At 44.6% G+C, this 26976-nt stretch overlaps 2 protein-coding genes across 3 annotated transcripts; one reads left to right on the top strand and one right to left on the bottom strand.

The window, feature by feature from the left end:
* The first annotated feature begins 30 nt into the window (after positions 1-30).
* Positions 31-9359, top strand: ACP2 (acid phosphatase 2, lysosomal). 2 transcript variants are annotated; one of them, XM_071427477.1, is made up of 11 exons: positions 31-163; positions 253-348; positions 425-511; positions 2897-3049; positions 3388-3486; positions 3642-3731; positions 5978-6110; positions 6186-6274; positions 6881-6987; positions 7205-7380; positions 7463-9359. In XM_071427477.1, exons 1-11 carry the CDS (start codon positions 68-70, stop codon positions 7597-7599), a joined length of 1263 nt encoding a protein of 420 aa, XP_071283578.1. In that variant the 5' UTR covers positions 31-67; the 3' UTR covers positions 7600-9359. The 2 variants fall into 2 exon arrangements, with proteins under 2 accessions (XP_071283578.1, XP_071283579.1); XM_071427478.1 differs by lacking the exon at positions 2897-3049.
* Positions 9360-9683: 324 nt separating this feature from the next.
* DDB2 (damage specific DNA binding protein 2) lies at positions 9684-23392 on the bottom strand. The gene is made up of 11 exons (XM_071427468.1): positions 23108-23392; positions 22025-22208; positions 19149-19279; positions 18334-18525; positions 15674-15840; positions 14526-14625; positions 12955-13132; positions 12114-12259; positions 11696-11860; positions 11343-11388; positions 9684-10874 (listed from the first exon to the last, which is right to left on the bottom strand). Exons 1-11 carry the CDS (start codon positions 23375-23377, stop codon positions 10780-10782), a joined length of 1674 nt encoding a protein of 557 aa, XP_071283569.1. The 5' UTR covers positions 23378-23392; the 3' UTR covers positions 9684-10779.
* Between the last annotated feature and the right edge of the window lie 3584 nt (positions 23393-26976).

Genomic DNA, 26976 nt, shown 5'->3' with positions numbered 1-26976 from the left:
GCTGCGAAACGCCGTCCGCGCGGGCCGGCGGCCGCCGGCGCTTGGTTCCGGGCGGTGTGCGAGCGCCATGGCGGGCGGGCGGGGCGGCGCCGTCCTGCTGCTCCTGGCGCTGTGCCTGCAGCCGCCGCCCGCCCGGGCCCGCAGCCTCCGCTTCGTGACGCTGGTGAGGGGGACGGGGGGACGCGGGGGGAGTCGGGCCGGGCCGGGCCGCGATGGCCGGGCCGGGCCGGGGTGACGCGGTGCCGCCCGCAGGTGTACCGGCACGGAGACCGCTCGCCCATCAAGGCCTTCCCGCGGGACCCGTACCAGGAGAGCGCCTGGCCCCAGGGATTCGGGCAGCTCACGCAGGTGCGGTGCGAGGCGGGGCGGGCGGCGGGGGCCGGGCCGGGGTCCGGACCGCCGGTGACGCCCGGTGCCGTTGCAGGTGGGGATGCGGCAGCAGTGGGAGCTGGGCCAGGCCCTGCGGCGGCGCTACCGCGACTTCCTCAGCGACACGTACCGGCGGCAGGAGGTCAGTGCCAGCCCCCCGGCTCGGGGAGCGGCGCTCTCGGCCGCCCCACGGTGGGCCCGGGGCGCCGCGCGGGCTGGGGCTGCGGGTGGCTCCTTTGGGAAGGGAAAAGCCAGCGCCGGGACTCGTCTCCAAGTACTTTCGTTTCTTAGCCCGTTCCCACTGCAAGAGGAAGAAGAAGGGCCCAAACGCCGGCTCTGTGCTGAGTCTGGCCGCGGTGTGGGAAGGCAAATCCAGCCAGAGTTGTGTGACTGTTCGAGCCACTCACTCTGAAGTCCAGGGAACTAAACAGCAATGTTTGTTGTAGCTGGTATTTGTTTCTTACTCGAGCTTATGAGATTTTCTTTTCCTGTTACAATAGCTCACAAGAATGCAGCCCGTGTTGGCCCTGCCCTCCCCAGTGCACTTGAGGTACAATCTTACCAGAGTAGATATTAGTAGTAGTTACTGGCCAGCAATGACCCTCTCCTTTCCTTTCAACTGTAAAGTATTGACAGTTGCCCAAAGCTATTCATTCCCCTCTCTCTCATTAGGATGTCCTCACACTTTATAATAGTTCTTGAGAAACTGGTAGGTTTCTTTTGGAAAAAGTCACAGAGCCCTTGTGAAACCATGTACTAAGCACAGACGAAATTATAAAAGATAAAAAAAAGTAAGGAAATAAAAAGTCCTCCCAAGTACCTCTGCTAATAATCAACTGGTACTGAGTCAATTGAAACATGAACAGGTGTCCAGATGAGAGGCTTGTTCAGATGGACAGCGGGCAGCCAAGACCTCTTGCCCTGCTACAGGCTCTGCACCACTTCAGTTATTTTATCTAAGCTCAATTAGCTGATTGTACAGATGGGGCAAACTAAGAATCCCCATACACTTTTCCATGTTTCTCCCCTTCTAGGGCTTCCCAGTAAGAACCCAGTTTGTCACAGTTAAGATTACATCCCTTCTTTGACATTTACTTCATCAACAAAACTTCCAGCATTGTCTCAAACACAGATCCTTTAACTATCCTCACTATTTCCTTTCCAAACATACTTCACTCTTATACACCTTCTGCAAGCTGGAACTCTTTTCCTTCTCTTGCTTGAGAAAGAAAAACAAACCAAGATGTGCAAACAAAAGCTGTTCTGCTAACCAAGCCTGAACCCTTGCTCAAGTTGAGCAACCTCCCTTGTAAGAAGTGTTGCCTCTGGGTGACACCATATGACTGTCTGTCACCTGACTCAGCGACAAGCTGGAGCCTGGCAAAAGGTGCTGAAGAAAGCATGTACACTCAGGGCTTAATTGCTTGGGGTTTTTATGATACTTCTAGAATTAGGTCCTTATCTTTTAAAATATCTCATTTCTTCAGAGCTTACCAAGGATAAAAGCAAACCTGTCTAATGAGTACAGGGTCAGTTTTTTCAAGCCACTGTTAAGAGGTAAAAGTGGGCAGACAGTTGGGTTTTTTTCTTGTGACTGTAAAGTTTCTGAGGTACACTTCACATGAGAGGTATTATACAGAGTATATATATATTTTACGATTCTGTCCTAACACTTTAAAAAATCAGTATCTTTACATTATATTTCATTCTTCAGGCTTTTTGTTCTTGTTTTGGATCAAACATGCTGTTTCCTGGGACGTTTATTTATGATTTCCTGTTGGTCCTCTTATTTTATCACTGGTTTCTCTATTTCCCCTTAACTGTTTTCAGTACACAGATACCGGAATACTAAAGTTTTGCCATGTTGACCTTCTGAACATTGCTGTATTTTTCTCATTTTTCCTTTTTTCTGGCTCAGAACTCTCTCTTCTGAGCTCTAGAATGGTCAAGTGTTGGCCCATTAATCCCAAGAGCCCACAATGATCAGATAAAATCCCAGCCCTCCCTGTTTTTGTTTACTCTCCTGTTAGTCAGATCACTTTTGTCTTTTTTTCTCAGATGGAAAAACTGAGGTTTGAAGAAGCCATTTCTTTTCCTGAGCACAGTCAGTCATTCCTAGAACTGACAGCAGAATGCAGGAGTTTGCCTCAGTCCTGCTCTGCAAATATAGCACATTTCCTATCTGTACCCATAGTTTTCTGCATCTTTGTCTTCCTCTTCTCTGAACCTTCCTCAGACTCAGATTCAGACTCTTTTCTATCTCTAACCTCTGCACGCTGCACCTGCGTGTCCCATTGATCCAGACCAGACAGCTCCAGTATTAGACAGCAGATTGTCTCTGTGTGTGTCCTTACAGCTTTGTCCAGGCCAACATCAGCAGGCTTGGTCCCTTTGACTCCTATTCCCCTGTTGTCTGTGAGCAGCTGCAGGGCACTTGGCAGTGTTCCTGGGCGAGTGCATCATCCTGTGCCTGAGCATCACCGCTTGCAGGAGCGTTAGTAATGGTGCACTGTCCCTGTCCTGGCAGATCTTCATCCGCAGCACAGACTGTGATCGGACACTGATGAGTGCAGAGGCAAATCTGGCAGGCCTCTATCCCCCAGGAGGACAAGAGATGTTCAACCCTAACATCTCCTGGCAGCCTATCCCTGTGCACACAGTCCCTGAGTCTGATGAAAGGGTAAGTTCATCTCAAAGACATGTATTGACTACTCAAGTAGTGTAGTGTCCAAAAATATTTGCTATAGTCTTGATTCAGATTGTCTTGAACTTCTCCTGGGACCTACCTTGCAGAGGTTTTTGTATTTTCAGAAGAAGATGAGAGAATTCAGGGGCTGGGTTCACTCAACATGTCAGGTGCAACGCCCGAGCAGACCACACATGATCGGGAGTATGTCAACAGGCAGTACTTGAGGCTGTTTATAGATGCAGTCAGGGTTTTATTACAGCTGTGCATGTTTACTGCAAATTCTGTACTCCAGCATTCTTGGTGACCTGGCTGCTCTTGTCTCTGCCCAGCTACTGAAGTTCCCTTTGACCCCTTGTCCACGGTATGAACAGCTACAGACTGAAACACGGCACTCAGCAGAATACATAAATAAGACCAAAGAGAATTGGGTAAGTGACTGTTTACATGAGAATAAGGTGGTTCTAGGCTTGTAGTTATCACCTCCATATAATCAGAGCTCTGAGAAAAGGGAAGGGATACCAGTGCATATAATACAGTATGAGATTAGAAAATTGAAGACCTTTCTCTTTTGTCCAACCTACAGCAATTCCTGGAGATGGTGGCAAAGGAGACTGGGATCCGGGATATCTCTCTCGAGAGTATATGGAGTGTATATGACACACTGTTCTGTGAAGTAAGTCTGGCCATCATCTTACACCCACTGGAATCTGGTCTTTAGTATTCACTGGATTTGGTGGAAATTATTTTACAAAATCCCGTGAAACAACTTTTCACCTTACAATTAGAAGTAATGTTCTAATTTCAGAATAATAACAGCTCCCACTCACTAGAGGCATGTGCCAAGAATTACCTATTTTTGCACCCTATAACCTCCCACTCTGTACCTCAGATATATATCATGCCAGAGTCAGAAAAAGCCCTACCTCTCTTGAAAGTCGCTAGAAAATGACTGCAATCTGAAATCTTTAGATCATCTGTTGACCAGCTTAAGTCAAATACCATAGAAATGAGATCTCTGCAAACTGAAGAAACATTAAATTTATTATTTAAATTGGGACCTTAATTAGGACTATTCCTGGTGATATCTCTACCTCTCTGGTTTTTTAAATCAATCACTTATCTTTCTGTGCTTATTTTAATGCCATATCTAAAAGAAAATAATGCTATCCTAAGTTAAGCGGGGTTCACTCACATCTGTTTTTGACATATTTTCCTTTGTCAGAGAAAGACTCTAGAGACAGATGTTACCCTTTACCATTTGGGATGGGGGCACCAAACTCAGTATTTGAGTCGATTTCTGTTGAAAACATATCTCACAAAGACTTAAACAAAATCAGAATGGGTTAGCTGTGCTGTGGTAATGCTAAACTAAAGGTCACAAATCCAGGATACTTAAAGTTGTTACACACAAGTTTCTCAGTGTATAACTGTACAGCATGATCTTTCATGTCAAACTAATGAATTATTGAATTATGGACACAGTAAACCAAAGCATTTTGACACTGTGTCACGCTAATTCTATGACTGTGCAAGACTGCTTCGCTTGCTGGCAGTGGTATACAGTGGTGTGCACTATTTTGGGAGTGTAAAAGATAAATCAGCAGGGAATTGCACTTTTCTATGTAAAGTAGCAGCTTGGGTTGCTACAAGCTGAGAATATTCCAGTCCAAAGCTGCATTGTCCCATGTGAATCTGCCCTTTGTATCACAAATCTCATTTCCTATCTTGTAACAATCACAGTGAATCAACATGTATTGGTAAAAAAATATCCTTTGGTCAGAGAGATCAAGAATTTCAGATCTTCATTTTCAAGAGTCACTTAACGAACTTGCAGATTGGGCCTAGAAGGCCAGGTGACAACCATGATAATCCCCAAGAACTTTGAGAACAGCCCACAGTCCCAAAGCAAAACCAGAATGTTGTTAAGGAAAGAGTGTTTCTCACTCAGAACTGTACCCTCAGGCTGATTGGTCTCTTCAGCTTCTTTGGTCTTCCTCCTTTTTAGTAAGTCATGCAAAAAGTGCCCTGAAGAGGATTGTTTTTCTCACCTCTGCCAGTAGAGTCATTCTGCTATCTGGACGGAGACAATAAAAAAGTCCAAGAAATAGCTGAACTTACCGGTGATTCTCTTTGTAAATTAATGAAGAACTAACTAAATATCCAAGCTGCTGATGGAATTTCTCTGAATCACTCAGACAGAATGTGCCCTTAAGGATATTCAGCCTCAACTTCCGGAAATCTAATGGGATGCGGCAAAGAAAATTGTTCTCAGTAATGCCGGGAAACCACAACTGCTGTTTCTCTGCCATTATAACTAATCCTTTCGTGTAATGGGTTGGCTGCAAAGCAAGTTCTTCTCTTGGTTCCCAGTTCTTGGGCTCCTGGGTTTGAGTACACGACTTTGTCAGTGGTGCATCCCACTCTTCTGTCCACAGAGCACTTGCTAACTTTGTCTAGTGTCTTTCAGTGGTCCTCAGAGCCTCCAGGGAAATAGGTGCAGCTACACCAGAAACCCTGAGTTTGTGTTCACTCACTTACCTGTTTTTTTTTCTTTGACTGCATGCCATCTGCAGGGCAGAATTACCCACATGTAAAGTTAATGCCCTAAGATTATTGTATCAATTAGAACATAACCTTGCATTCCAGCTGTGCTTTCACAGAAATGGAGCTCTTAGGTTGCAATCTTTATTCTTCTCATTACTATTTTCTGGAATAACACCAAAACCCACATATATTCTTTGTATCCAGCATAGCAGTGTGAGGTTCAAAAGCACAAATAGGAAAGGGGCATATTATATTGCATATTTAAAATAGTGTAGGAAAGTAGCAGCAGTATGGGCAGGTCTCTAGACACCCTCCCCTTCTCTGTTTAATCTGTGACCTGTGCTACCTGCACATGAATATTATTTCTCTTTCTAGCAAGCACACAAAATGGATTTGCCTGGATGGGTGACTCCAGAAGTCATGACTCACTTGAAGGAACTGAAAGACTTTGGTTTTGAATTTCTGTTTGGGATCCACAATCGGGTAGAAAAAGCTCGTCTGCAAGGCGGTGAGTGCACCAGGGAGGGAGCCTTATGCTGCTCTTTCTGGCTTTTGCCTCTTACCAGCTGTTCTCATTCCTCAGGGGTCCTGCTGGATCACATAAGGAAAAATCTAACCAAAGCAGCAAATGCTTCTGCCCATCAGAACCTAAAACTGCTTGTCTATTCAGCGGTAAGTTAAAGCTGGGGCTGGCTTTTAGCCATCTCCTCCTGCCTGCAGGGGATTGGGGTTTGGTGATAGTTTTAACCCTTTCTAGCTTCCCTACAGCCCCCGTGCAGTGATCAGGACATGCATCTTTGCCTCTGACTGGGTGGGAGATGCAGTATTTGGCATCGTTCTTCTGGGATTCCTGAGGAAAATTCCCAATGTGTCCTTATTCCTGTTAGCTCAGGCTCATGAACAAGACTGGCAGACTTTAAGGAGACACTATTTATTTGCTAGATGGGTTGATGCTACTCAAATATGATGTTTCAGAAGTGTGGATACAGTTGTCTCCCCATTCCAGCAGCCTACTGCCTGAAAGGCCAAGCATTTCTTCCAAATTGCTCTCTAGAGATTAATTCTCAGAAAAACAGTGCATATGGCTGTTTCACTTCCTCCCCTTCTCTGGCACCATCACAGACCACTGTTCTACCAGTACAGTTCCTCTCCCATTTCCAGATGGAAGTTACAAAGGTGACGTCCTCTCTGCACTGCCTTCTCCATTACTGGTATGGTCTGAGCTGCCCTGACACATCCCTAAGGGTGACTGATTTGGTTTTTTTCCCTCTTTCTCAGCATGACACCACACTTGTGGCACTGCAGACGGCTCTAGATGTCTACAACAAGAACCAAGCACCATACGCCTCATGTCATTTATTTGAACTGTACCAAGAGGATGATGGGTGAGGGCTGCAGTAAAGACGTCTGCTGTAATTTCACCTTGAGGGTTAGACACCTAGGCTAGGCTCCACTCCTGGGGCATGCAATCTTGCTCCTAGTGGAAGACTCATGAGGAAAACTTATCACCAGAATAAAGGAAAGGGTGTGCACACTTAGTTTTTGGGAAGGGATGACTTCAACTAGAGAAAAAAAAACCACCTTGCTCTATTTCGTTTTCAGTAATTTCTCCGTGGAAATGTTTTACCGGAATGAGAGTGGGAAGGAGCCCTTCCCACTGACAATCCCTGGCTGTCAGCATAAATGCCCATTGCAAAGATTCCTGGAACTCACAGATCCTGTTGTGCCCCAGGACTGGGAGCAGGAATGCAAGGTATCAAGCAGCATGCACGACACAGGTGAGCCCAGGCTTGACCAGAGTGTGGCAGAAGGGGAAAGTCTGGATGATACCATGCTGACCACTTATTTTCTCCCTTACAGAGCTCTTTGTGGGTTTGGCTGTGTGTGGATCCATTCTCCTTCTCCTCTTGATTCTCCTCTTGACTGTACTCTTTCGCATACAGTCTCAGCCCCCTGGCTACCGGCACGTCTCCAATGAAGGAGAAGAGCAGGCCTGACAGTTGCTTCAACTCCTTCCCAGGCAGTAGGAAGGAGCTATGTTGCCCCTAAGGATGATTGGGCACCTTCAGTTACTCAGCATTCTTCTATTTTGGCCTTTACTTCCCAGAACAGAACTGGACTTGATTTCTGGATACTTTCTAAAGGTGACATCCTTTGGAAATAACTGAGAAAAAGAACTGACCTACTCTAAGGAAATGACACCTTAACTTTGAAGCCAATATACTCTGTGGTGCTCTGGTCCTCATACAGCTCACCCAGTCTATGATTCCCAACATGGCCAGTTTCAAGTTTTCCTCCTTTCAAGTGACTGTAAACGTTACCACTCACCACGGCTGTGGCAGAGAAGCTTGGGCGTGCAGTAGCTGCCACATCCAGTTGCATTTCTCTTCAGGGTCAACCCACTTTGAGTGCTTTTCCCTCACATCATAGAGCTGCTGATGGTAGAAAGGCTGAACTTGAGCTGGGGGTACAGCTCACCAACAATGCACCAAGACTCATCTACTGTCCATGCAGAGGGAACTTCTGCAGATAATGGGAGAAATGTAAAGCATTTCTTGAGGTTGCTGTCAAGTAGTTGCTGCTGGCAACTGGGGTTTTTTTCCCCTCTTCACATTGTGGGTCAAGAGAGGACTGTACTGAAATCAGGACAAGCCTGAAAACCTAGCAGTTTTCAGTCAGTCCTGGGATTTGGCTCAGAGTAGAATCAAGAGTAAACCCAAAAAAGCTCTCTCATGAGAGAGAGCAATTTCTGTGACCGAAGCAAACCCACACTCAATTTCTCGTGCAATGTTGCTCTAGAAAAGAAAGTCGCTCTAGATAAGAAACTTGGTTTCTGTCTAAAGATCCCAAGTTTAATTTTTACTTCCCACATCTGAACTTCAAGGACTTATTACAGGGAGTATCCAGTACTCCAGGTAATCCAGATTTCAGCCCAAGGAATATGCTTTACTAGCACAATGTTTTTATGCTGTAATTAAGAGATGTAGCAGAGCTGTTTACCTAAGACTAGATTAAATGCCAAGTTCTATAGTTTTTCTTCCTATCTTCCCTACTGGATGGACAACAAACATTAGGGATGAGAATTGGCAGGCCAGTATGGATTCCTTTATTTGACACAGTTTTGGGCATTTTGTCCAAAGTGTGATTCTTTCTCCAGCCTGGCCTCTCTGCACACTGCAGCTGCTGCAGAGACCTTCACACCAAGTGCTCACTACCTGCCTTGTAGTTTTTGGCAGAAAATGAGACTGCAGCAGGCACCAGAAGCACAGGCTCTTCACGTGGTGAAACTGCACATTCACTTCCTACTTTTACTTCTCTTTCTGGTGCAGTTCTCTTCCCCTCTTGGATGCAGAAGCCAGTTCTTAGGTTACAAACATTTCCTTTTGTTCCCCCTAAGGAGTACCATGGGGACTTTTCTCCACACCGTAATCAGCATCTGCCAGCATGGGAACCCTAAATCAGCAGAAGCAGCTTGCTGTTCTCAGCATCTTCCTCACCTTTTTGTCCTCTGAAGATACAGACTAGGTCTCCTGCACAGCAAGACAGTCATAAAGAAAAAGCTACTGCCTGTGAGAACAGGCACAAGAAAGAGGTAATAGAAAGTGCATTTAAAAGGACCAGACCTGTTATTTTTAAAGGCACCAAATTTTGCACACACACAGAAAAGATTTTTATGATGATTTAGACATTTTGACTGTGAATGACTTTCTGTACTTGTTCCAATACATTTCATTATTAAAATCAATTTCTCAGTGAACTCTTCTCCTCTTCTCTAGGAGTTTACAGGGTTAGCACCACTGTGCTCAGTGTTGGAAAGCAGACAGAATTTACTGCAGCATACCCCCCCTAAAGGAATTCCCTGTTTCACAATCCCACATATCACACAGGGAGATTTGACATAAACTGGTTTTGACTGCAGCAGCTATTCGGGGATACAGCTTATGATGCATCCTGTCCAACTTGGAGGGGTCTGCTGCAGACCCACTACTATGTCTCATAGCCCTCCTGTATAAAGGTTTCAAACTTCTCCCCTATGAAAGCAGTTCAGCAGTATCCTCAAAGCAGCCACTCTATCAAAGAATTTTAGTTTAGTACAAAATTTTATTGATATTAATATTGCAAAACTATAAACGTGAATGTGAAGAATCTGCACAGGCCTGGAGCCCATCCCATCCCATCAACCTCTGGGACAGCAGCAGCCTTGTAAACAAAGTAGAAAAAGCAAAACTTAACCCTTTAACAACAGTCTTGAGATTTGGCTCTGAGCAGGGGTATTTGGAAGAAATCCCTCATTTGTTTTATAACACTCTTACCAAACATTCTGAAGCACATAGGCATAGGTGAAAAAAAATGCCTAATCATTGGCAAGAAACAGCCTAGAACTCTGAAAATAGAAACTACAGAATCAGTAGGTGCCCAGCTCCATACTGTCCTTGCAATCAATGATAGAGACCTCTGGAATCCCGTTCTTTGTGGTTCAGCTGCAAGCAGAGAACAGGCTAAGCCTGATGTTTTGACCAACACATTTTCCAAGCTTGCGTATGGGAAAGCTTGGTGTTTCCTAGGATACCCAAGCTATCCATGAATTCACCCCTGTGAACATTCTATCTTTTCAGGGTGTTAATCCTGTTAGCAAATGGTTTCTCAGCGTGGTTGGACTAGAACAAGCTGGGGACCCTGTCATGAGCTGCTCCACTGCAGACTACAGGAAATGGGAACCTGTGACAAGTGATGACAAACAGATATGGTAGGCTGAAAGCAGTAACTTCAACAAGATCTGGGAACGTCTTTGAAGTTCTCCTAGTGCCTCAGAAAACGAGCAGTAACTCCACTTGGAGGAACCAAGTACTGACATAACTTTCTAGAAAGAGAGGCCAAGAGGATCACGGAAGCAACATCAGATCTGGGGAGGAAGGACAAAGTCTAATTCCACAGCTTAATACTCCCATTGCCAACAATTTGTATGCTGGGATTCAGAAAGGATCAAAATACTAAAACAGTTCTCTAGATCCGGTCTCTTTTTACTTCCTTCCCTGCGGTTTAGAATCACTGCTTTTTGTTTTCATCTCCTGCAGCTCCCCAGACATTAACTTAGCTTTTGAGTTTGCTTGTGCCAGGGTTTGCCTGTCCCTGCCCTCCACGTCTGGATGAACTCCAGCTTCCAATCCCCTGTTCTCTCATGGTTCAATCTCCTCGTTTGTCATGGCTTTCAAGAGATGTTCATGCTTCTTGGCTGCCATCTCCTCCTGGTTCCAGATCAGAATATTAAAGCCTGAGAAGAAAAATTAAATACTGTATATCAGAAACTCTGCATCAATCGTAATACCTTAGGCTATGTCACTTAAATCCCAGACATTCAAAAATATTTTTTCTAAGGTATTACCAAAGTATAGAGGATGTAAAAATAGTTATTGCAGATGCTGTGTCCACATAGCCATGGAAATCTGATCTAACTAAGAAATATACGTAATTCCTAGGGTCATCTGTCACAGGTCTAAGACCTAAATCTATAGCCAGCTAACTTAATCCCACACAGCCTGTGAAAAGCTGACTAAACTTGGCTCTGCAGCCTAGGAAATGAGGTAAATTAAACAAAGGGAAATGGTACAGCCTAGCAGGAAAAGGCTTTTCCCCCTCCATTGTTTTCTTCTACTGCTTCATGGATGGCATGGAATAACAAGCCAGCCCTTTCCTGGGACTACAACCCACACATTTAGTGCCCCAGGTTCTCTTCACTTACCCATGCCAGAAGCCAGTGTGTCTCCCATAGGGTTAAATTTATTGAGCTGAAAATGAAAACACAGAGTCTGTAAGAGCATCACTGCTTATGTAACAGTCATAAGAGCACCACAGCTTATATAACAGCAACAAACCATCTGGAAAAAAGTGTTCCCTAAGAGTATCACAAAAGCCCCACAAAGGACCATGGGCTAGCCCTGCTTGAGTCAGCAGTTTTAGCTGGCAGCCATATCCCATGGCAGCATGAGTCTGTCACAAGTAAATTGGATACTGTTCTAGTCCCTAAGCCATGCCTCTTTCCCACAGACAGAGCAGTGTTACTGACAGCCCTTTCAGCTGCAGCGCTCAGCTCACCGAGATGATCCCAGAAGCATTTGGATCGTAGAGCTGACAAACCATCTCGCCGGTGTTTCCATCGAACACATCCACGGTGCGCAGCTCGTTCAGTGTGTACCCGGGGAACTTGGGGTCTGGGTAGCGACCTACCACTATGAGGTCATAGCGAGGATGCCACGTCGCCTGATCAGGAAACAGAATCATGGAGAGCTTAGGGAAAGGAACAGAGCTCAGCACTGACACAATCCGGACAACTGACACTGGGAGCAACTCTTATTATATCCCACCCACAGCTTGAGGAACACTGCTCCACTAGGAGTTGCAGCAGTGTAAATATCCACCCACCAGTGTAGTATCCTGACCAGAAATCAGACCATTTTTGATTTGCAGATGGCTGCTAGCACCAAGCATGATGCTCCTCTTAGACTTAACTCACCTTAATAGGTGTGAGGTGCTGAAACTGCCGATGTGGATGTGGAATCAGATGCTGTGGCTTGGTCCAGTCTGAAGATGAGTAAACCCTGATTTCATTGTGCTGGTCTGTGCTCAGAAGCTTGGCACCATGTGTTGGGCTGAAGTAAGCTAGGAAAGTGGGACAATAAGGCAAACTAAAGATCACAATGCTGTGACTGACAAGAAATGTGTCACATTTCACTGACTGAAAATCCATCACTATTTCTTTAATTGATATGTGAATATGGCTGTGTGTCCCAATAGGTAAGACTCTGACAGGACAGACTACCTGTCTCAAACAAACTCAAAACTCTTACAAAAAGAAAGCTGACACCTACCATGCTGGGTTACCTAAGAAGAAATTTTTTCTCATTTCAGAATCACAGGAGGAAACATTGCAAAGAAAGGAACTTGCTCATTCAAATGGAAAGACAGTGGAATAATGAGATGAATACCTGCAGTTTGGACTTCCATCAACTGGTGAAGTTGCACCCAAGAAACAGAGGTTTGAGTTCCATTCTCTGCTCTTGTTAAAGGGATTGCCCCAATAAATTCAGTTTTCTAATCTCAGCCACTGCTCCTTTCAAACTCACTTCTAAGGTACAGTGTCACAGTTTGTATGGCAAGTCTTAACAAGGTGCTGCAGCTGCCCTAGCCACCTCCCTGCCTCTGGCCACACATTCCCAACAGCTTCCTTGCTTTAATTACCATGCAACTTGGAATCTGAGTAAAACCTAATACTGCCACCACAATAAAAGCTGAGCCAAGTGGACTCTCTGCAGAAATCCAGTGCAATGAAACATGCAATGAAATCCTTAACTCACCTGCATTGACAGGTTTCTCATGTGGAAGCAGATGAAGAAAGTTTGTTTTGTTTTTGATGCTTCTGAGGTCCCAGATTTTGACTGTCTGATCCACAGATGCTGTGGCAAACATCCACTCACATCGGGAGTTAAACTCTACATGAGTCACTTTTTTCTTGTGCAATTTCAGCTTCCAGACCTGCAGCAAACAGAAAATCATGTAGAACAAAATAATCAAGATTTGGAGTAAAGAAATGAAATTATAATCTACTAGTGCCAAGTAAAGAGGTCTCACATTTATAGAGTAACAAATCTTCTACAATTCACCAAGAGTGTATTCACTGGAAACAAGAAAGGAAAAGAATGACCTTGGGAAATAACTATTTCATTCTAGAAAAACTTTGATCTGACAATTTATTACAGCTATGAGAAAAGAAAACACAAGCCCAGGCCTTCATGGAGGGAAATATTAGTGTCACTGTACAAAGCAAGATCACATCTGGAAGACCTTAAGCAGTGCCAGCCTTTCACTTGCAGAAAGATTTAAACAAACTGGAACATGTAGAGAAAATCTGCTGCCAAGATATCAAGATGGAAGGAACTGCTTTGTGTGGAAAAGCAAAAAAACCTTCATTTAAGTAAAAAAAAGTGAGAGAAGATATAATTGGCTTCTAGAAACATGTCACCAAAGAAACATGAGGGTAGGACAAATATTTCAATTAACAACAACAACTAAACACAAAGTGGCCATGAATAAATTTCTATACAAAGCCAGAAGGTTATCTCTCATCTAAGGGCTGAAGCTGGCCTATCCTCTCTAGAATAATGGATATCTCCCTACTGCAGAAAAGACTGTCACATTCTTTCAGGGGGAAAAAAAAGTAAGTCAGCAACTAACACTGAATACGGACAAGTCACCTGGAGCACTCCTGACTCTGCCCACTGTTTTGCACAGCTGCCTCTAGCCACAGATCATTGGGTGGCAAACTTTTACAGACGTTACCCTTACATGCAGCAGAGAGGGCAGTGCCAGTGTGACAGTACTGCAGGGACTCGAAGCAGGGCCCACTCCAAGTACTCTCTCCTCTTTCACCACATTCCAGACTCACAGTCTGCGCCTCTGCCTGCCCTCTCGTGTCCAACGGCAGGAGTGCAATTTCCATCCCAACATTCACTGCATTACTGCTCCGTGCCTACCCTCAGGTCATGGAAGGGTGCACAGCAAAGCAGTACCTCCTAAATTACTCCCATCAGGGCACTAAGTTTCTGGAAGTGTGAAGGTTGTTGGCAGAGGGTGCTCACATCTTCAGGTTACCCTATAATTACTCTGGCTAGTAGCAAATACTCTTAAGGAAGGGGCAGCACATGACAGGTAATAATTCCTTGTTTAGAAATTATTACCATTTTACTCAACAATGTAAAATGTCTACTGGGTGGCAGAAGTGGAGGATTTCTCAGCACCCAGACAATGAGTGAACTCATCTCCTGAGCTGCAAGTCACTTGCTCCTCTTTGCAGGGTCCCTGTAGAGTAGGAAAGCACATGAGCCATGAAGATTCCTGTAGAGGAGATGCTGCATGGAGCCATACAAACCTCTTCACCGGAAGTGCTGAGCAGGACCACATTGCCCACATTATCACCTGTCACCACTGCACGGCAGCTTGCAGAAACGTCCACACTGCAGTACCAGCAACTAGAGGGAAAGACACAAATCAGTGCTGTTCTTTCAAGAAAGTGAAGGCAGTGGAGTTCTGGTTCACATCTCCTCCCTGACAAGGGAGACTGCAACAGATTGTAACTGTAATCTCCTGCCTGGTGGTATGGGTCCGAGTATGAGGAAGAAGGACGGCTTATCAGCAATGTTTTGTCTGTGACTGAATGTGAAACAACTTCAAAGTCATTTTGAAGTGCTTATTAGGTGTAGTGTAACACATTGCAACAGGGGCACATAATTGAGACTGAAGAACCACTTTGTGCCTGCACATGAAAATACCTTGGGAAAGATCAGAACATCCTTGGGACTTTGACAAATGTGGAGAAACAGCTTTAAAATTACATTTTCCACAAAACACTGAAGCAGCAGTAAAGACAGAAGCTTTGGACTGAAGAGTTGCACATCAAACTGTCTCAGCTTCATGGTCCAGGAAACAAAACTAAATAGAAACTTATCTGATCAAGACATATGTCTTAATGCCAGCTCTCCCAGGAGAAGGGCAGTGAGAATAGAGCTGGGATCCTTTGGGAACTTGTTGCAAAAGCTTCACTTGCAAGATACATTATTCTAAGAATTCAAGACCATGGAAATCTACATGATGAGCCTGAAGTCTGCAAAAGGGCCACGGGGTAAACTCAATAAACTGAAACTCAGATTGTGCAGGAATGTGGTGTGGCTTTCCTTACGGTACCTGAGCTGCCACTGACAAAACAGACTACTGACAACAATGAAGAGAAGGAAGTTACCCTGCTCTTCTCACCTCATATTTCATCAAGTGAAAAGCCATCAGTATCTGCAAGATAGGAGATGGCACCACCAGAAAGTAACATGGGAAAATGTGGGCAGCACGCTCAGCTAATGTAAAAGCCTACGTGCCCTGTGATGCCTAGCAACCAGGACCCTGTCTCCAAGCTCCCCCATGGGACCAATGCATACCAAGAGTCTCCTAACACTGGCAGAGATGAAGAAGCAACACAGCATTAACCCCAAGGAACAGAAAATTAACCTTGCAGTGCCCTCTTCTCACCAAACATTATGATGCTCATGGCCACAGTCCAGGGCACGAGAGATCACCTGCACCGCTCTGCCCTCAAGATCCTGCAGACTTAGGGTGCCATCACCTGATGCCACATAAAGCTTCTCTGCCTCATAAGGACTGAACTTGATGTCTCCGAGAGAATCTCCTGGCCCTTTCTGAAATACACACAAAGCCAAGAGACATCAAGGTTAGAGTGAAAGTGAAAATCTTAATTCAACAGTCACCTCCTGGTACACACTGTCGGTTTCTCTAGGTACAAGCACTGCTTTCTGGCAGAGCACATACACAAGAACTCTTTTTTTCTAACCTGTTTCAAATCCGAGCACATACATTCTGAGCCTTCAAAGTTTGGGCTGCAAACCTCATTAGCAGGAAGGACTGCTGCTTCTGTATGGAGGTAGGACTAATCTGCAGTGAACTACCTCACTCAGACCATGCTTAGGAGATCACAAGCAACACCATCACCATTCCATGCATAAACCATGTAAAATCTCACAGCCCAGCACCAAGCTTTTCTTACAGAAACTACACTGACTAGCTCCCTAGGCTGCTTCCAGTGCTGTCTCTGGTCTTTCTCAAGGTACCAACAAGCAGGGAAAGCCAAGTGCAAATCTTACTTAAGCTAACCCCATGGCAGGAATGTTATGTTCTATGTAATGTTGTATTGTTATTGTTGTTATGTCATTTTCCCCTAGCTGGTCTACTGAGGAAAAGTGGAAGCCCTACACAAGGACAGAAGAAAAGAGCACTACCTGGGAGTCCCTCAACTCTTTGCTACTCAAATGCACTCCATCTGCTGCTCACAGAACAACTACTTAGGTCTCAGGATGCAGTTTATCTCTCCTTGCTCACCCCACCAGTCATCCCAGCATGACTTGGGTTCACCTTCTGCCCTATTACAAGCTTGCAGGCGAACAGACAAATTAAAAAGTAACCATGAAAGCTGCACTCAGAAAGAATTAGGTGGGGGAAAGTAAAGTGAAAGCTAACTCAAATTCTCTCACTTACCTTTAAGCACAGAACTCAAGTAACTAATTGAAGATCTCAGGCTTCCTCTTGAGTCCACAGAAAAAACAACAGTCTTGAGAAGATAATTCTCACAGCTGCTTCTAGCAATTCATCTCCTCTTTTCACTCACTACTGAAGGAACCCAGACTCTTAATTTTGGTATTTTAGACAAGCACCAGAAGCTTGGTGGGATTAACTGGCGTGACCCTAATGGCAGGCACTGCTTGAAGTCAGTGGTATTCGTGGAGAAGCATGGAGAGAACTATGAATTGTCCTGTAAAAACCACCTGACATCAAGCAGCACTGCTAGCAGATGAAGAGGTTAGACAGTCCCCAGGGCACAGAGCTTTCTGATGTGTTAAGAACACACAAGTAAGGAAATCCACTGGATCCCCACTCACTCATGTACAACAGGAAGAGCAGCATCAAAGAGTCCCTCCCCATTAGTGAAAAGCTCTTTCCTACCCACTACCCCATTTCAAGGAAAAATAAAAAGAATAAGCCTCCCTGAAATTCAGAGAATAAAGGACATGTATATGGGGAAGAGGAAGCCCAGCTCTCACATATTAGAGACAAACATATCTCTCCCTGTTTCTCCTGCTCTCTGTAGTGCTTTCTGCCAGCAGGACACAGAGGCCCAAAGCATTACTGTATTCTTACTCCCAGTCCTCGGTGCTGGTGAAGACCCGGACAGTATGGCCATTAAAATCCTGCAGGGTGGTAGTGCCGGCAACTGACGCAGTGTACAGCTGACTAGGGTTAAAAGGGTTAAACTTCATTGCTGTGATGGCCCCTCCAGCTCCCATCTACAAGGAAGGGGATGAACAAAAGAAAAATCCACTGAGTGATGTGGAAGGAGAAAAGTGTGTTCTGTAAGTCTGCAGGCACTGCTATGTCTTTAACAGTAACAGTGAAACACACCACAGTCCTCTAAGCAGGAAAGACAACCATGTCTCTGACATGATGGTTGTCTAAACCAGGAGCTGCCCTCCTGGAGGACAAATCTGCAATTCCTTCAGTCCCCAGGCAAGGTACTTGCTGTCTGGCACCACACTATTTACAAAAAGAGAAAGGTGACTCTGGAATTTCTGGAGGACAGACCTCTCAATGTGTATCTATCTTAACTTAGAAGGGTGATAAAAGGAACAAAGTCTTTGATCCCCTATTGGAATGGAAATGGCTGAATACAGCAATGAGGGGGTATGCCAGATGCACACACCATTCATTCTATCTTAGTTTTTCTGTTGAGATGAAGGCACCTTGTTTCTCCCCAAAGATGTTTCTTCATCTGCCACAATAAAAGGTGAGCAGAGAAAGATCGAGACCTAAACCAGACAGACCCTCTCTGCCTACTTGTTTCTGGCATCCCTTGGTTTTGCCAGTTGCTGTATTTTCCACTGAGCATAGACCAAGTGCTGCTTCATTATGAACTTAATCACCATGCCTCAGTTCTCCCCAGTGCTAAAACAGTCTGGGACTTGGGAACAGACATGCTGTTGCATCTCAGTCCTACCCTTAACTAGCTACTTCAAAACCCAAGACCCTTATGTGCTTCTCACAACAAACCTCAGTTTTTATCTGCAGTATTTCATAGTACTCCAGTTTTCCCTCCCACCCATTCCTCACATACAAAGGCTTACCCCCTTTATGAAGCAGGTTTTAGCAAGTACTTCACAGTCCCAAAGGATGATGTCTCCACCTTTGGAACCGACAGCTAGTGTACTGGGGTGTGTTGGGTGCCATTCCAGACATGTCACTCTCCTGTCAAAGGGACTTGCTCTTCGAAAGAGGCAGTATGAGGAAAGAGAACGCAGAAAAGCCAGCTCCAATCTCTGTTACAAAAGGTAAAGAGAATTATGACTTTTGCAAGCATCCCTGAGATTCTCTGAATGAGGAATGCTAACAATTTCTAATTGTCATTAATGTTAATATGTTCACACAAAATCTTAACAACAAAGCTCGCCCAGGTGCTTCCCACCTACAGATGTTACAGGAAGAATTAATTTTCAAATGAAAGGCATTTGGCTCTACAAAACAGTAAAACATTATGGACTTGAAGACTATGTCTGTGAAGAGGAAAAAAAATCAACAACGTGACAAGACTGGCAAAGTAGTGTGGATACAAGAACAGTATGACAAAACAGTCAGACCAGCATGCAAAACTATCACTGTGCAATAACTCAACAGGGAGAGTGGACAAGTTTAAATATGATTCAAGGAAGTACAGAATTAACAGAGGATAAAAATTGGTAGGGCTGGGTCAACCAAAAGGGAAAGTCATCTCAGCTCTTCCATTTTACAGGATTAAGAAACATAAGGGTGCACCAAAATTGGAGCCACAAACTGTGTACGTGGGGAACTTTTTAGGCTCCTTAAAGTTCCTCTGCTTGTGCTGAAGACCTTTTGATGTAGGGAGCTGAGATGTCCAACAGGTCCTGAAGGATACACTCCTCACCTGCCTGAGCTGTGCCTGAATGGAGCCCCCCAGCATTTTCTGGTAGACATAATGAACAATGCTGCATCGCCGCTCCAGCTGAGAGGAAAGGACTCTCTTGTTTTTCATCACAAACCCACCTCCACTGCAACCTGCCAGTGAGGAAAAGAGTAAAACCTACTGATTAGCAACACCTGTCATGCTCATTCAATAGAAACAATATAGGAAGACATCTGCATTTTCTGCTACATCCATGAAAAGCTTCAGCCACAAGATAAAAGCTTCTAAATAATTCTTACACATCTAAGGTGCAACAGCTTCTGCAATTATGGAGTCCATAGGCCACCAGAGATTTGTGTATACTTCCTCTTGTTAAACTTTCCTTCTCTTTCCCACAGATTTATCAAAGATAACAGGAAAGGACTAAAGTAATGCCACAGGTGGATGGTGCACCTCTTGGACAACATACAATTTCAATGTTTCATACCCAAAATGCAATGCTGCTATCCAAAGCCCCAGCAACTTGGAAATATGCCATGGGAGGTGGTAAGCCCATGCATACAGCAAAAGAAAAGTCACATGTGTGATCAGCAGGAACACCTGAAAATTTCCCAGGTATGGCAACATGAGCTCCCACACAGTTCCTGAAAAGCCTGCTGTGAATCAGAACTTTCTGTCTGCTCACGCTGTAGCCCATACAGTCTGCTTACAGCGCTGCCAGTTTTATTTTTGATAATAGACTTGCTGATGCCTCACTGCCTGAAAACCTTTCTGTTCTGAGTGATTTTTGCTGAGAGCACAGCTTGTTTCTAGATTTTGTTCATGTTCCAAATTTTTGTCTTCAGGGACCTTTACATAAAAATTAGATCTGTTCAGTTCCATGTCTGTGATCTAATCATCCCCACAACAATGGTCTGTCCCAGGCAAACTAAATGTCAAATGCATTTCTTAAGAAACACAAATGCTATTTTCATTTAAGGACACATTTTAAAAAAACAAACACAGAAGACTGAAAACACGCAGATCATCCTATATGATTAGAACCTAATTAGATCTTTCTTTAATGCAATGATGGAGAAAAGCACACTTTTTTGTTCACATAGTGAGAACACTTGTCACACTTATTGAAATAGTTACATAAGTATTTCTATTCTAATTGCTTTTTTTTCACTGAAGAATTGGTATCCACAGTTCCTTCTTCAGAGGCAACAGAAATTGAGGGGTTTTTTTCAGATTCCATTTTACAATGAAGGATAACTTATTAAGAAACAATGCTTCAGGCCTTTTTAGGATCAGCTGAAAGAAACCCTCTAAAAAGGTGGTTTAATTTTAAGAAACAGAAACTGTCATATATGAATCAGGAGAAAAAAAATTCCCAACACATACAAACTGGAACACAGAACCGGAAGGCTCAAATACAAAGGTCTTAATCTTTTTAAGAAAGGGTTAAGGGAAAAATATTATTAGCCTCATTTTTCTGAAGTATCTTACAGGAATGGCAGATGCTTACCAAATACAAAAATCAGGTCATGAAGTTTCAATAAAATCATGTAGCTAAATTAACTACAGAAGATGTTTTAACTATTTGCAATTATAGACAGATCTCCTTTCAAACAGAACATTTTGCCTCCACAGTCACTGTTCATCCTGCTAACTTCTCCAAGTTTGGACTTACAGACCACACAATGGAAATGTGCAAAATCATAGAATCCCTGTATCTCTGACTTTTGAAAAACACTTCAGTAATTTCTGGATCCTTAAGCCAAAATTGTACAGAAAACACATAGTATCTCCACATGGCAGTAACCCTATTGATCTCCTAAATCACTGATGGAATTAAAGGTTTTATCTGAGAAAAGGAGGCTGAGGGGAGACCATATTGCTCTCTACAACCACCTGAAAAGAGGCTGTAGCAAGAGGGGAGTTGGTCTCTTCTCCCAAGTAACAAGTGATAGAAAGGAGAAAAGGGTCTTTAGTTACACCAGGAGAGGTTTAGATTGGCTATCATGAAACATTTCTTCACTGAAAGAGTTGTCAACCATTGGAACAGGCTTCCCAGGGAAGTGGATGAGTCCCCATTCCTAAAGATATTTTAAAAAATGTGCAGATGTGGCATTTAGGGACATGGTTTAGTGGTGGATTTGGCAGTGCTGTGTTAACAGTTGGATTCTATGATCTTAAAGGTCTTTTTGAACCTAAATGATTCTAAGAAGTTGCTGTAGATAAAGTCTAGACAACTTCCTCAATAAATGCAAAGGATTAAACTTTCCAGTATATTAGAAATTAATCACAACTCCACATGACATCAAAAATCATTAAGATTTGGTCTTTTTCGTAAGTTAGTCGCTAAAGGAAAAAAATGCACATAAGCAGAAGAAAATTTTGTCCTTTAGAATCTGAACAGAGGTAGAAAGTATTCCTACTTACTGTAGCAAAACTTAGAACAGGAAAAGAATGGAGTTCAAATACCAGTTCAGACTGGATGCTGTGGGACACCAGCCTTAAAACTAACAACTGCATTCAGAATTGCATGACAGTAAGAATGTATTACCAAGACTGGTCTGTCCAACACTAAAGCAGAGATCTTGTAATACAGGAATTCTATAAAACTTGACCACCCTCAAATGAGCTGTAACAGCATCTTCAGTGCTTCGGGCTTTTTTCAAGGGGTATAGAGTCTCAAAACTTAAACATTCATGCATGCACACACACTCACTAGACAAAAACTTGGAGGATGTACTACCCCAACACAAGTCTGCCTATTACTTCAACATAACCCCATCTGAACACTCATGTCTGAACATGCTTCTTGGCATTCTTCCTCTTCAACTAGTCAATGCCTGTTATTTGTTGTAAATCTGGTAGGGAGAAAAAATAAGAACCTGAAGAAATGTTACCGATTTTCCCTGAGGGTTTAGGTGTTTTTCTCACAAACAACTTCTTTTCTTGTTTCTCATTCCCTCGTTCTCCATAGTCCCGTTTCCTCTTCCCAGCTGATTTTGCCTCCTCTGGCCAATGCTGACATGCCCTCTCACGCTTCTTGTCCTTTGGCTGGTTCACTGGAGCCATTCTGTCTGACCACTGAAAGCAAACAAAGCATGGAAGGTAAGACTGTCATACACTTCTAACCAGAGGACAGAGAGAAAAACTGGAATGGAACATATCCCAGTTAGTCTGAAGGTAGTGATTAGACCTGTATCCTCTTTCATTGGGATGACACTAGCTTTTTGTTGTTCTCTACTGAAGAGAGAAACAGGTTCAATAAAATCTTCTTTGCTCACATATGAAAATTAACGTATCCTAAAGCACTAGATTATGTTTTGACAGATGTGCCTCTACCAGACTTTTAAACACAAAACCCAAAGATGTGCATAAAGTACATCTGTGAAACCACAGATTACCCTAACTGTTTCTCTGGTAACTCACACTGAGCTCTTTAGATTCAGCAAAGCAAAAGGTCAGAATTTTTGTGACGATGGCCAGGGCTGACTGGCCTTGCAACAAGTGTGCTCAGAAGGTACTTCCTCCATAATGGCCACTTTTCCTCACAACCACCACCTGGTATTCGGATTGGGCTCCTGCACTGCCTGGCAACCACACCGGAACTGCTCTTCTGACGGCGGTGGGATTCAGCCACTCGTGTCCCGCGTTATGCCGGCCACAACACCAGCAGGCCCCTGAGGAAAGGCATGGGCCTTCCACAGCCTTCTCTGCAACCAGCGCGCCGTGCGCCAAACGCCCTCCGCAGCGGCAGCGCCTTCCCGCAAAGCATCCCTAGGCTGAGCCTGTGCTCTCGCTGAGCTTATTTAGAATTCCTGAATGGCCGTCACGGATATCTGCCCGTGTTAAATATAGCTCGGCGTCCACGGCGCAGGCTCTTACCCTTCCGGCAGCTCCGGGCCTAGCGCGGGGCCGCCCTGCAGCCCCAGGCGCGGCCCGGTGCCCCCGCGGCCTGGGCGGAAAGCCCACCCCGCTCTCACCTGCGCTCCCGCGGCCTCCGCTCTCCCGGCGCCGCCGCGGCCGGCGGCCGGCACTGGCCCCTCCCCCGCGGTTTCATAACCGGGGCGGGAACGGGGGACAGCGGCTTCGGCCCTGCCCCCGGAGCGGCACCGAGTTCGCCGGCCGTGGTGAGGCAGAGGGGCAGGGGCAGCGCCATCGACGGGGGAGGTCGGGGATGACTCGGTGTGCTTGTCTAGTCCCTGTCCGCCTCCACCGCCCCTACCCCTGCCGGCCTCCCCGGCCCTCAGCATGAGCAGCACCTCCGGCTCCCGCAAGCGAGAGACCAGCGAGAGATCCTCCGGCTGCGAGGGCCAAGCCGCCCTGAAACGCGCGATCCGTCTTTGTCTGCCTCTTGTTTATTTGGTGCAGCACGTAAAATCATATGCCCCTCATTAGTTTGTAGAGCATCAAATTGTCCTATTAAAGCTGTTTGGTAAGGGCCCCAAACACGGCAATCCAAAAAAAATTCAAAATAGCATTTCCACAAGAAAATTCAGCTGGTGTTGGAACACAACATCATCAATAGCATCAGGACCGTGAGCAAGAAAAGGCGCTTCAAAAGCTGATAACAGTCTTGTCGAGAGCAGCTCATAGAGTACCAGATGCTACATGACGAAGCTGACAAGAACAGGAAAGGAAGAGCTCTACCAACACAGAGGGAGGTACCAGCACTTCCCTCCCGCACCTGCAAAGGAGGCTGCTGTCTGCGGGCCATGTACCATGGGGAACCTCATCCCTCATCTCTGGAGCAGTAAGGTTCCCTGGCTTCAGGCCTGCCAGTAACTATGCTGAGTAATTAAAGTACAGTCATCTACACAGGAAGCTATGAACACAGGTTCTAAAGTAGCTGTACATAGTCATGCCTTCTGTAGGGTTTGGTTTCAAGTGCTACTATTTTTTGAGCTATAACAACAGTTACCTGTGGATTTTCTCACATAACAGAAAATGCACAGGAAAACTCCCCAGAAAAACAACAAATACTCAGTCTCTATGCTCTTTCCCTGAACAGTAACAAAGTTGTTTTAGTTGCTGTATCAGAATGCCATACACAAAAACGATAATCACTAATACAATCTGGTTTTGGACATACACATCAAACCAATTAGCACATCTTAAAGTCTCATCAGGCACTTTTGTAATACACAGCATTTGTCTTACAACTGTATCCATTAGCAAAAAACAGTGTAACCTACAGATTTCCAAGTTGGAGCTATCACAGTTAGCATTTTTTAGAAATGGAATGGAATACAAAAGAGTAGAAAAGGCTATTGCCTATGGAAGGGACCTACAGTGAATATCTAGTCCAACTGCCTGACAGGTTCAGGGCTGACCTAGTCAAAGCCTGGTATTAAGGGCATTGTCCAAATGCCTCTTAAAAACTGACAGCTTGGGGCATTAGCCACCTTTCTAGGAAGATTGTTCTGGTGTTTGACTACCCCCTCTGTAAAGAAATGCTTCCTAATGTCCAGTCTAAGCCTCCCCTGGTGGAGCTTTAAACCACTCCCATGCATCCTATCACTGGATCCCAGGAGAAGAGATCAGTATCTCCCACTCCACTTACCCTTCTCAGGAAGCTGTGGGGAGCCGTGAGGTCACCCCTCAGCCTACTTTCTCCCAGCCTAGGAAAGCCAAACTCTGGATACAGTCAAGGACTTCAACACCATTCTCAAATTTTGAGTCCCAGAACTGCACACAGTACTCACGATGACGTCACATGCTAAATAGAGTGTTTGTGTCAATGACTAACACCAAGTTTGATTTCTGTCTAGAGAATCATGGGATATTTTTGTAATTATTATCTGCTAAGGGCAAGAACAGCCGACAGTACACAATTCATACACAGAAAAAAAATGCCACTGCCCTGATGTCTCACAGCTCAGTGTCTGGATGGTAGTCTGAGCAAGCAAGAGAAAGACTAGTTTGAAAAAATATTCTTTCATCTTTTAGAACTGCAGTATGCAACAAAGTCAGAGGAGTAGAATTCTGCATGGGCAGGATATTAGGCTTATTTTTATTATGTCTTTTCTCGGATGTACAATTATGTTGAGGCTCTACCTCAGTTATGGGACATGGTTCTCTCTCACAGAATCAAGTTGTGTTGTCACCGGGTCCAGTAAAGCTATACTGTAACTAAGATCAGCTTAGTGGTATTAGTAATACCATTAGGTGTTCTGCCTCCTTGTTTCCAGGATCTTTGTCTAAAGCATGAATAATTTTGGCTACTTTAACTAAATATACAATTATATACAAATGTATAATCATATACAAATATATAAATTATATATACTGATGTATATATCATTAGAGCAACTAGAGTTTGCCATGCATATGAAAACAAGCCTATATTTCATGAAAAAGTAAAATAAAATATAAAACCCTAGAGATGAAGGAGTAAATATCATGCTGTTTGACCTCTTTCTCTTCCATGACCATTGCTAAGCTGCCCATACCAGGAAAATGAACAAAAAGATCACTACCATTATGGCCTCATTTACCCAAGCACCATATCTTCTCCAAGCCATTTCAGCCTTGGAAGACAGGATTGTAACAGCCATGCTATTTAATACTCTCACCTTGCAATCAGTATTGGTGGTGGCCAAGTCCCACACGGGCAGCATCTGTCTTAGACACGCTATCTTAGATGCACATGGGATATCGATATAGAAATCAGTATGCAAACACAACAAGGGCAAACACTGAATATAGACTATTAATGGATGACAGGAGTTTACCTTTTTTGACCTTCATTAATGTACATTAATTTGATAATGGAAATCAAAAACTCAGATCTTAATTGAATTAGGGAGTATCTAAGCCAAAGAATAGGGTTCAGCTTTGTTTTAGTAAAAGACAATGTTGTTGCTTATACTCTCAACTGTTATTAACTTTGAGGACAAGACAAGCATCTTTCTTCACTTCTTTAAAGGATACTCATAGTGACACCCATAATAAGCAATGACCTGTCGGGTGTCCATCTTCCAGGGACCCTATGCTGGTAAAAGTGAACAGAGGATTGGTCTCAGAAGAAATTAAGTGGAATGTTTTCTAATATCCACTTTCTAACACAGAATTTCACTGTATGTGAAGGGCATCAGCACAGTTATTTTCTGGCTCTTATGAAATCTAAGGCACTTGTAAAAATACCCAAGTACTCCAGAGAAGTGGAAGATTTATGGCACGGTCTTTCCTCTCTCCCTTCTGCAAGGCTCTTCAGTCTTTCCTTTTTCGACCAATTGAATAAACATCACTACAAACCCACAGCTGGGCCTTGGAATTGTGTCCCAAGTCACTTGGAAGCAGTCAAGAGGAGGCGGGCCAGCAAGGTCTCATAGTGCTCCTTGTACAAGCCCGGCCTCAAGAGAAATTGCACTCGGGGACTTAAAGATGAGGTCCCGATTATTCAGATAGAGATTTTCAGAGAAATGGAAGAGTAACTGAAACCAGTTAGCAATATCGGGCTAAAAGAGAAAGATGAATGCCAAGGCGAACTGAGTTGATGCCACCCTCTAAGCCCAGGGAGAGTGACCCACACCCCTCTCACAAGCGAGACCACAGCACTTCACTTGGGTGGAAGCCAGCCTTGGGGAACCTCCTCCTCCAACACCAGGTAAGCTCCGGGCCCTACAGGTCATCTGCCCGGTACAGCACACAGATGAACGAACTCACGGACAGGAGCCGAACTCAGGGCAGCTCCCAGAGCTGCCTCCCTCCCGCCCCAGCCACGAGGGGGATCCCGGCCAGGGAGACTTCCCTCAGCCCCCTCCTCACCCCACGGCTGCAGGCCCTTCCCAATGTGGAGGCAGGGTGGAACGACGACAGGAACCGGCGCTACCCTCCCCACACCCTCCTC

This window comes from Agelaius tricolor, unplaced genomic scaffold, assembly GCF_023055355.1.
Source record: "Agelaius tricolor isolate 1412-34295 unplaced genomic scaffold, bAgeTri1.0.p SCAF_5, whole genome shotgun sequence".
Classification (NCBI taxonomy): Eukaryota; Metazoa; Chordata; class Aves; order Passeriformes; family Icteridae; genus Agelaius; species Agelaius tricolor.
Note: the sequence above shows the minus strand (reverse complement) of the source record. Positions and strands in the feature narration are given on the sequence as shown.

Excerpts from the sequence above, each read along its gene's own strand:
- ACP2 (XM_071427477.1), top strand. The coding sequence starts at position 68 with ATGGCGGGCGGGCGGGGCGGCGCCGTCCTGCTGCTCCTGGCGCTGTGC. Across the intron at positions 349-424 it reads GATTCGGGCAGCTCACGCAG|GTGGGGATGCGGCAGCAGTG; the intron begins GTGCGGTGCGAG and ends GTGCCGTTGCAG. Across the intron at positions 3,487-3,641 it reads ATAAGACCAAAGAGAATTGG|CAATTCCTGGAGATGGTGGC; the intron begins GTAAGTGACTGT and ends TCCAACCTACAG.
- DDB2 (XM_071427468.1), bottom strand. The coding sequence starts at position 23,377 with ATGCTGAGGGCCGGGGAGGCCGGCAGGGGTAGGGGCGGTGGAGGCGGA. Across the intron at positions 15,841-18,333 it reads AAACCTGCTTCATAAAGGGG|AAAGGGCCAGGAGATTCTCT; the intron begins GTAAGCCTTTGT and ends TGTGTATTTCAG. Across the intron at positions 14,626-15,673 it reads CATGAGCATCATAATGTTTG|TTGCTGGTACTGCAGTGTGG; the intron begins GTGAGAAGAGGG and ends CTTTCCCTCTAG.